Genomic DNA, 10,400 nt, shown 5'->3' on the forward strand with positions numbered 1-10,400 from the left:
CAAAGATGATTAGGGGACTGGAGGCTAAAGCATATAAGGAACGGCTGCTGGAATTGGGTATGTCTAGTTTAATGAAGAGAAGGACGAGGGGGGACATGATAGCAGTGTTCCAATATCTCAGGGGCTGCCATAAAGAAGAGGGAGTCAAGCTATTTTCCAAAGCGCCTGGAGGCAGGACAAGAAGCAACGGGTGGAAACTGATCAAGGAGAGAAGCAATCTAGAACTAAGGAGAAACTTCCTGACAATTAGAACAATTAACCAGTGGAACAACCTGCCTCCAGAAGCGGTGAATGCTTCAACACTGGAGGTTTTTAAGAAGAGACTGGACAGCCATTTGTCTAAAATGGTATAGGGTTTCCTGCCTGAGCAGGGGGTTGGACTAGATGACCTTCAAGGTCCCTTCCAACATTATTATTATTATTATTATTATTATTATTATTATTATTATTATTATTATTATTATTATTATTTCCCTGAGGATGGGCTCCAGCACGAGTCTGAAACCTCAGAAGAATAGACCTCTGGTGACTGACCCAGATTGGATTCTGCAATTTATTTATGTAGAAGTTTTATATGGCTGCCCACTCACTCTCAGTGACTCTGGGTGGCTTGCAAACAATAAAAAAAGCAATATAAAAAAGCAAAAAAAAACCAATAACCATCTGCATTATCTTTAAAGAGGAGCTGAGGTGGTGCAGTAGTCAGAATGCAATATTGCAGACTTACTCTGCCCACTGCCAGCTGTTCGATCCTTACGGGCTCGAGGTTGACTCAGCCTTCCATCCTTCTGAGTTTAGTAAAATGAGGATCCAGATTGTTGGGGGCTAATAGGCTGACTTTGTAAAACACTTAGAGAGGGCTGTAAAGGACTCTGAAGCGGTATATAAGTCTAAGCGCTATTGTCATTGTTATCTTGAAAGGGTGTTATGGAATTCTCTTAAGCACTTGGGTTCAACATCTGTGTCTGCTCTAGAAGCCTCACTAATAATTTGCACTGTCATCCATTTTCAATGCAAAAAAAAAAAACAGCTATGGAGAGCATCTAATGGTGTTACATCACCAGCACAAACATTTGCATTAATCCGTGAAGCAGTTTTTGACATTTCTAATAAGATTCAGAAGAGACCTTCAGTGTGGTTTGGGCTCCAGTTCTCAAGAGCTCCAGCCAGCTGCCTTGGTCAGTGACAATGATATGCTTTTAATGCCTGGGTTTCATAAGTTTATCTGGTTTATAAGCTGCTCCGAAACCATTGGGGATGGGTTGCATATACTGTAGATTTACAAAACTTACATTAGGCAAATGTAATTGGAATGCAGTACACGCAATTCTCAATTACAACAGACTGTTCAAAGTTGAAAACAGTGACTTACAACTGGTCCTTGCAGCACCCCCATGATCAAAATTCGGATGCTTGGCAACATGAATACATTTATGATCGTTGCAGGATCTCAGGGCCCATGTGATTGCCATCTGCGACTTTCCCAGCTCTCTTCCAACAAGCAAAGTCAATGGGGAAAGCAAGATTTGCTTAATGACCACATGATTCAATTCACAACTGCAGAGATTTGCTTAACAGCCATGCCAAAAAAATAACATAAAACTGGGTATAACTCACTTAACAACTGTCCCTTGTTTAGCAACAGAAATTCTGATCCCAAGTGCGGTCGTAATTCGAGGACTACTTGTAATGATAGATTCTGGTGTGTTTGCAAACAAAAATGTCTTTGTTTTAAATCCATCGTTTACACTAAAATATGTACAAATATTAACACAAAGACTTTTTTCTGTGCAGAAGTTCCCAAAACTGAACTTAACATGTTTGGGGGAAAAAATGTTCAGATTCCTAATCTGCACTGAACTTAACAGAATAACAGAGTAATAATATAACGGAGTTGGAAGGGACCTTGGAGATCTTCTAGTCCAGCCCCTGCTCAAGCAGGAAACCCTAATATCATTCCAGACAAAGGGTTGTCCGATCTCTTCTTAAAAACCTCCAGTGATGGAGTACCCACAACTTCTGAAGACAAGATTTTTCTGTTATTTAAATTGTAATTTTTTTTTTGTATCTCAAAAATATCTCAATTTTTCTAATTTTTCTCACTGTTAGGAAATTTCTCTTTAGATCTAGGTTGCTTCTCTCCTTGATTAGTTTCCATCCATTGCTTCTTGTCCTGCCTTCAGGTGTTTTGGATAATAGGTTGACCCCTTCTTCTTTGTGGCAGCCCCTGAGATATTGGAACACTGCTATCACGTCACCCCTCGTACTTTTCATTAAACTTCTGGGACACTCTTTTGATTATGGTCTAATCTTTTTGTTCTAAGGTGAGCTTGTTTACCAAGCTGCTTCGCCAGATGAAGAAGCCCTGGTAACCGCTGCCAGAAATCTGGGGTATGTCTTTCTCTCCCGCACTCAAGATAGCATCACAATAAGTGAGCTGGGCATACAACGGACTTACAAGATGCTGGCATTGCTAGATTTCAACAGTGTAAGAAAACGAATGTCTATTTTAGGTAAGTATGAACTCTTCTGATACTATTTCTGTGCATATTTGTTGAGCTGCAAGGCAGTTTCTCTAATGGGTATTTGGGCAAATGTGCAGGATTGGAAAGAAAATCTTTTTAAAAAGTGGAGAATTTCTTTTTAAAGAGGATTAGGCAGACGCATCTATTTTATTGAAAGCAGCTTAGAATCATAGGAAGTGGTGGTGTATAAATTAATGCAACTAAGTAAATCTGGTGAGAAACAAAAGTGCCTTAAAATCTGAGCCAAAATTGGCAGAGGAAAAGTGAAGGCAGCAGATAAGGGTTGGGTTTTTTTTTGTCTGTGCTTCCATATTCACTCCTTACCTGCTGCTGAATTAGGATAAATTAAAATTAAATTTAACTTAATTGTTTTAAGACAAAATAAGCTGGGAAATATTCCAAAGGTGCTTTTTTCAATAGGCAACTGGACCTCCTTGGTTTTTGCTTTGAAAACATTTCGCTTCTCATCCCAGAAGCTTCTTCGGTTCTAACTGACTGGTGGGGAGATAGAGAATTGTTGCTTTTTTGTTGGAGATGGGTAGGTTGTGTGACATGCCAGCAGAGTCAAGTTAGGCGTTTTCTGAATTTTTGACACATTGAGCCCAAAATGTTTACCATCACTGGTCTAGGAGCAGAAAGACCCAAGTTTGACTTCAACCATGAAAGCTTATGTATAACTTGGGTCAACCTATCCTAAGAACCGAGTGCTTGGAGGGAAAATGGAATGTGAATCTAACAAGCAAGCAAGCAAACCAACCAACAGATAAATGCAGGGTTGCATAAATATCCTTATCACTCTTTCTCAGTGCAAGACCCTGAAGGCTGCATCAAGCTTTATACCAAAGGAGCAGATTCTGTGATCCTAGAAAGACTCCACAGTGACCAGATCAACAAAGGTTCCACCATCAAGGCACTGGATGTAAGTTTTGTATTGTAGAAAAGCCAGGATGGGGGTCATGATTATCTAGCTCAGGGGTCTTCAAACTTGGCCCTTTTATGACTTGTGGACTTCAACTCCCAGAATTCCTCAGCCAGCATGCCTGACTGAGGAATTCTGGGAGTTGAAGTCCACAAGTCATAAAAGGACCAAGTTTGAAGACCCCTGATCTAGCTGAAGCTCCACCCCATTTTTAGGTGTATCGATGTGTGTTAAAGGGGGCGGGGCTTCAGTCTTGCTGTTCAGCTGTCATCTTGATGGCTTTAATTACAATCAACACCACCTAACATCTCCATTTAATTTTGAGCCAATCACTCTTCGCCCAGGGACCTTGTGGGAAAATCCTGAGCTAAGAAGAGATTGGACAACCATTTGTCTGAAATGATATAGGGTTTCCTGCTTGAGTAGGGGGTTGGACTAGAAGACCTCCAAGGTCCCTTCCAACTCTGTTATTTTGTTCTTCTGCAATGTACACTGCTGAAGTTCCTGGAGGACAGTTTGGATGAGAAGATGATTAGGAGACTGGAGGCTAAAACATATAAGGAACGGTTGCTGGAATTGGGTATGTTTAGTTTAATGAAGAGAAGGACGAGGGGGTGACGTGATAGCAATGTTCCAATATCTCAGGGGCTGCCACAAAGAAGAGGGAGTCAAGCTATTTTCCAAAGTGCCTGAAGGCAGGACAAGAAGCAATGGATGGAAAATAATCAAAGAGAGAAGCAACCTAGAACTAAGGAGAAGCTTCCTGACAGTTAGAACAATTAACCAGTGGAACAACCTGCCTCCAGAAGCGGTGAATGCTCCAACACTGGAAGTTTTTAAGAAGAAACTGGACAGCCATTTGTCCGAAATGGCATAGGGTTACCTGCCTGAGCAGGGGGTTGGACTTGATGACCTCCAAGGTCCCTTCCAACATTATTATTATTATTATTATTATTATTATTATTATTATTATTATTATTATTATTATTATTATTATTATTATTATTATTATTATTATTATTATTATTATTATTATTATTATTATTATTATTATTATTATTATTTTGCCATAAATGGACACACAAATTCATAGCAAATGCTACCTCCTTAGAAACCCACACTTGTCCTCTCCCTCAGAGTTTTGCAGCAGAGACCTTAAGGACTTTATGCCTGGCTATGAAAGAGTTGGATAAAAAGGAGTACGCTCTGTGGAAGAAGAAACACCATGCAGCGAGCATCTTATTACAGGGCCGGGCCCAAGGGTTGGACACAGTATATGAGGAAATTGAGCAGAATCTCAAGGTAAATGTTGGTTTTGGTCTGGACTGACAGCCGAGTCAACGTGAGATCTTGGATATTGTTCCATTCCTGAGAGTTGACATTATTTGGTATTGATTTGGCTGAAAAGAGCTTTGCAGGTTGTCCTCAACTTATGTCCACAACTGACCCCAAAATTTCCAATGCTAAGCAAGACAGTTGTTCATTGAGTTTTTCTCCATTTTACAGCCTTTCTTGCCACAGTTGTTAAGTGAATCACTGCAGTTGTTAAGTCAGTAACACGGTTGTTAAGTGAATCTGGCTTCCCCCATTGACTTTGCTTCTCAGAAGGGGGATCAACAGTGCAACCATCATAAATACATGCCAGATGCCAAGCATCCAAATTTGGATCACATGACCACAGGGATGCTGCAATGGTTGTAAGTGTGAATAATGGTCATCAGTCACTTTTTTCAGTCATGTTGTAACTTTGAACGATCACTACACCGATGGCTGTATTTTGAAATGTTGGGCTCAATGGGGGTCATAAGCCAAGGCCTACCTGGACTGTACTATGAAATTTGTACTGTTAAGTTTGGATTGTGAAGTTTTCAATCGACTCTTGTTTTGTTCTTTCAGCTTCTGGGTGCCACGGCCATAGAGGACAAATTACAAGATGGAGTCCCTGAGACCATTCATCTTCTCAAAAGGGGGGACATCAAAGTGTGGGTGCTAACTGGAGATAAGCAAGGTACATCAGCCAACTCATACATTTTTTTTAGTTCCGGAGAAATGAATTCTTTTCTAGGGAAAAAATGATTTCTAGGCATCCAAATGATTTCATTCTGCTTCAAGAGACATGCCCACAGCTATGTACAGAATCTGAAAAATTAACTGTATAAACCAGGGGTCTTCAAACTTGGCCCTTTTATGACTTGTGGACTTCAACTCCCAGAATTCCACGTGTGCCTGGCTGAGGAATTCTGGGAGTTGAAGTCCACAAGTCATAAAAGGGCCATGCTTGAAGACCCCTGGTATAAACAAACTGAAAGGCATTACTCATCATACCCTTAACACATTTAGATAGAGATATCCGTATTTTCAGATATACAGGTAGGCCTTGACTCACAACAATTCATTTAGTGACCGTTCAAACTTACAACAGCACTGAAAAAAGTGACTTATAACCGTTTTTCACACTTACGACCGTTGCAGCATCCCCATGGTCATGGGATCAAAATTCAGACACTAAGCAACTGAATCATATTTATGACACTCGCTGTGTTCCTGGGGTCATGTGATCACCTTTGGCGACCTTCTGACGAGCAAAGTCAACGGGGAAGCTAGAGTCACTTAACAATCTTGTTACTAACTTAACGACTCACTGATTCACTTAGCAACTGTGGAAAGAAAGATCTAATATAGGGCAAAATTCATTTAAAAACTGTCTTGCTTAGCAACATAAATTTTGGGCTCAGTTGTGGTCGTAAGTCAAGGACTACTTGTATGTTCATCTTTTCTGAACAAATTGGATTGCAAAAAAAAGATGTTTAAGAAGCAAACAATTCATATATGAAAGATTGTGGAGGCTGGGAAAGGAGTGGAAGAGAGAGAGAGGCCTCAATAATTGAGAGACTCGGAGTGAGGCCATTAACAGCTTACCTCATAAACTGCAACTTAGCCCAGGTGGAAAGAAATCTGGGAAAAAGAATTTCACATCATTGAAAGAGATTAGATAGTGAACCGACCACTAACTCGGAGTTAGGAAATTCCTGTTAGATCCCAAGACTCTTTATGTACTCCTAAAGAGCTTTAAATCGATGCAAAGAAGTTGTTGCTGTTTTTGTGGAATTCTGTGCAGCTTTCTTGATCTCGTTTAATTGTATGAGAGACTTGATATTAGGCATGTATGTGTATTGCAAAACCATTTGTTTTAAGTTACAGCTAGTCCTTGACTAACAACCATTCATTTAGAGACCATTCAAAGTTACAACAGCATTGAAAAAAAGTGACTTAAGAACATTTTTCACAGTTGCGTCCCCGTGGACACGTGATCAAAATTCGGGCGCTTGGCAACTGGCATGTATTTACGACGGTTGCAGTGTCCCCGGAGTCATGTGATCCCCTTTTGTAGCTTTCTGACAAGCAAAGTCAATGGGGAAGCCAGATTCACTTAACAGTTGTGTTATTAACTTAACAACTGCAGTGATTCATTTAACAACTGTGGCGAGATAGGTCGTAAAGCGGGCCAAAACTCACCTAACAACAGTTTTCCTTAGCAATAGAAATGGAGCAATAGACTCCATTGTGGTCATAAGTTGAGGACTACCTATAGTCTTTTTTTAAAAAACTTATTTCAGGGATGGAAGCGGAAATAGAAGAGAATGTGTCACGCTCCAGCTTTTAATCCCATTTCTGGTCTTCGTTATTGATTTGCAGAAACTGCTGTCAATATTGGGTTTGCTTGCCACCTCCTTTCCGAGGATATGACCATTCTGGAGGAGAGCGAAATCAGGTACGGAGATACGACAGGTGTCTTTGGTTGTCTGTGGTTGGGCAAGGGAAAGGAAGTGACTCAAACTGAAAAATAATCAGGTGTTGTTTGGAAACCCCAGATTAAGTTTAGATCTAAGTTCACTGAAGCCAATTGGAGTCAAGGGGAGAGCTAAAACTCGTAGTAGCCCTGTTTCTAGCCCATAACACCAAACTAGCTCTCCCTTACGCTCAATTCATTGGGTACTGAATCCCTGTCACCCATATTACTGTGTTTGTTGAATAATTCTGGTACAGTTCATGCAGAAGTTTTCCCGCCAAAACTGCATGATCCCGTAAAACAGGTAACCCTCAACTTATGATAATTAATCAGTGGAACCACCTGCCTCCAGAAGCGGTGAATGCTCCAACACTTCTTTTTAAGAAGAGCTGGACAGCCATTTGTCTGAAATGGTATAGGGTTTCCTGCCTAAGCAGGGGGTTGGACTAGATGACCTCCAAGGTCCTTTCCAACTTTATTTTATTATTATTATTATTATTATTATTATTATTATTATTATTATTATTATTATTATTATTATTATTATTATTATTACTGGGGCCAGAGTTTCCATTGCTAAGCAAGGCAGTTGTTAACTGAGTCAAGCCCGATTTTACTACTTTTTTGCCAGTGTTGTTAAGCAAATCACTAGTTGTTAAGTGAACCATGTGGTCATTAAGCAAATCCAGCTTAACTCATTGACCTTGCATGTCAGAAGCTGGCTGGGAAGGTTGGCAAAGGTAAACACATGACCCTGTAACCCTGCATCCCATCATAAATAGATGCTGGTTCGCTAACCACCCAGTGTTTGGTCACATGACTGTGGGAAATCTGTGATGGTTGTAAGTGCGAGAACCAGGTGTAAGTCATTTTTTTTCTGTGCCATTGTAACTTCAAACAGTCACTGAATGGTTATAAGCTGAGGACTAACTATATCTGAAAATATCAGGGACTGATCTTGAACCTTCCCTTTCGTTTTATCATCACATTCATCCAAATAACGTTGACATCTGGAGAGGCAACTTCAACTGCCTAATACTGTACAAGTAGTTCTCGACTTACAACCACAATTGAGCACTAAATTTTTGTTGCTAGGTGAAACATTTGTTAAGTGATTTTTGCTCCATTTTATGACCTCTCGTGCCACAGTTGTTAAGGGAATCACTGCAGTTGTTAAGTTAGTAACACAGTTGTTAAATGAATCTGGCTTCCTCGTTGACTTTTCTTGTCAGAAGGTCACAAAAGGTAATCACACGACCCCGGGACACTGCAAAAGTCATAAATATAATCTGGTTGCCAAAAGTCCGAATTTTGATCACCTGACTATGGAGATACTATAACGGTCGTCAGTGTGGAAAAACAGTCATAAGTCACTTTTTTTCAGTGCCATTGTAACTTTGAATGGTCACTAAATGAACTGTTGTAAGTCAAGGACTACCTGTATTTCATTTGTTCTTTTGCTATGAAATTCTTTGTGGGGCCCACTAGTTTTTCATAGTCCATCTCTCTATCTTGTAGGAAGGATGTCTGAGTACAGAGCAAATGCAGACTCTGTGCCTGAACTTCAGCTTTTCTTTGTCTTTATCTCGGACTCAGAAATTAAACTTTCCATGAACATCCTGTAGATTTGCAATAGTGCCAATTATCTGTAGCTCAGGTGTAGGATGAGGGTGAAGGTTCGTTTTCCGAGCTTGTGGCTTGGTTTCTGAACGTTTCGTTACCAGGCTAGGTAACATGTTCAGTATTTAGGGGATGTCAGTGTCCGTGTTGTTCTGTTTCAACAGACACATTGACCTACAATAGTGATGGCGAACCTTTTAGAGACCGAGTGCCCAAACCGCAACCCAAAACCCACTTATTTATCGCAAAGTGCCAGGGCCGCATCAGCATTGTGGGGCCCTCGGGGGGGGGGCAGGAAAGCGCCTCTGAGTGCTGCCTCTGGTATGCAAAAACCGGGGCACAAAAATGGGCCACCGCGTTGCAAGGTGCAAAAATGGCCGCTGCCGTGCCGCGAGGTGCAGATACAACGTGCTGCACCATGCAAGAATGGGGCAGGGCTAGTGAGTATCACGCAGGCACTAGCCCCACCCCATTTGCAGCACGTAAAATGCTTCCCCCTCCCTTTTCTTCCAGTCCACCAATCGACAATGGTTGGTGACCTCTGCTCTACCACCTCTACTCAAGCTTGCTAGTTGGCCGCTTTGCCTCCTTTGTGCTGGGTGGGGCTCCTGCTCTGGGCAGCAATGGCGGCCTGATGGACTTGCTGCTGGTGGCGGTGGCGCGCGTGCCAACAGAGAGGGCTCTGAATGCCGCCTCTGGCACGCGTGCCATAGGTTTGCCACCACTGACCTACAACCAGCCTAGGAACCCCTCAGAATCCAAATCAACCACACAGCCAACCAGAGGCAGCACTGACCCTAACCAACCCACGCAAGGCCCCCTCCCACTAGCAGTTCACCTCCCAGTGACCCTGACCGAATGTAACCTCCCCATCACAAGACTCATCACAAGCCCCTCACTGATGACTCACACCTGACCCATCACGAGACCCATCACGAGACCCTTACTCAACACTCCCACACCTGAAGCCCTTGTAAACAGAACACTGACACCCCCTAAACACCGCTGAAGATGTTACCTAGCCTGGTAACGACACGTTTGGCAACCAACCCACAAACTCGGAGAACGAACCAGGAAATCCTGTAGATTTCCCAACTGTGGGATGGGAGGCTTAGATGTTGCAGGTACAACTTGGGGAAGTGGCTCAACGCTTGCGATTTCAACCTGTCTGAGGCCTTGTGCTTCCGGGTTAAAAGAGAAATGCTCTCGTTTCTTCCCCCACCTTGTTTTGCAGTGAGATTCTTGAACCAGCCTGGTGCAGCAGCAACAGTTTGACTGGCAGCGGTGAAGCCCTTTGCAACGTCAATTCTTTTCTTCCTTATCAAGCATCCGAAGCGCAGGGCAAAAAAGCCTTGGTGGTCACTGGGGATTTCCTGGTAAGATAACATTTTTTAATGGGTCCCTCTGTAGTACAGGTGGCCCTCGACTTACGACCACACAACTGAGCCCAAAATTTAGGTGGCTAAGTCAGAGCTTTGTTAAGTGACTTTTGCCCCATTTGCCGACCTTTCCTGTCACAGTTGTTAAGTGAATCGATGCAGTTGTT

The 10,400-nt window shown here is 42.0% G+C and overlaps 1 protein-coding gene across 1 annotated transcript in view; it reads left to right on the forward strand.

Moving 5' to 3' along the window:
* ATP8B3 (ATPase phospholipid transporting 8B3) overlaps positions 1-10,400 on the forward strand; it is a 96,638-nt gene that overhangs the window by 70,897 nt on the left and 15,341 nt on the right. The window contains exons 18-23 of the mRNA XM_015809936.1: positions 2,325-2,513; positions 3,332-3,444; positions 4,582-4,716; positions 5,341-5,452; positions 7,141-7,216; positions 10,089-10,230. Of these exons, the coding sequence (XP_015665422.1) occupies positions 2,325-2,513; positions 3,332-3,444; positions 4,582-4,716; positions 5,341-5,452; positions 7,141-7,216; positions 10,089-10,230 (767 nt within the window). The remainder of the gene's footprint in view (positions 1-2,324; positions 2,514-3,331; positions 3,445-4,581; positions 4,717-5,340; positions 5,453-7,140; positions 7,217-10,088; positions 10,231-10,400) is intronic.

Source organism: Protobothrops mucrosquamatus, unplaced genomic scaffold (assembly GCF_001527695.2).
Source record: "Protobothrops mucrosquamatus isolate PMUCROS unplaced genomic scaffold, P.Mucros_1.0 scaffold6, whole genome shotgun sequence".
In the NCBI taxonomy this organism is placed as follows: Eukaryota; Metazoa; Chordata; class Lepidosauria; order Squamata; family Viperidae; genus Protobothrops; species Protobothrops mucrosquamatus.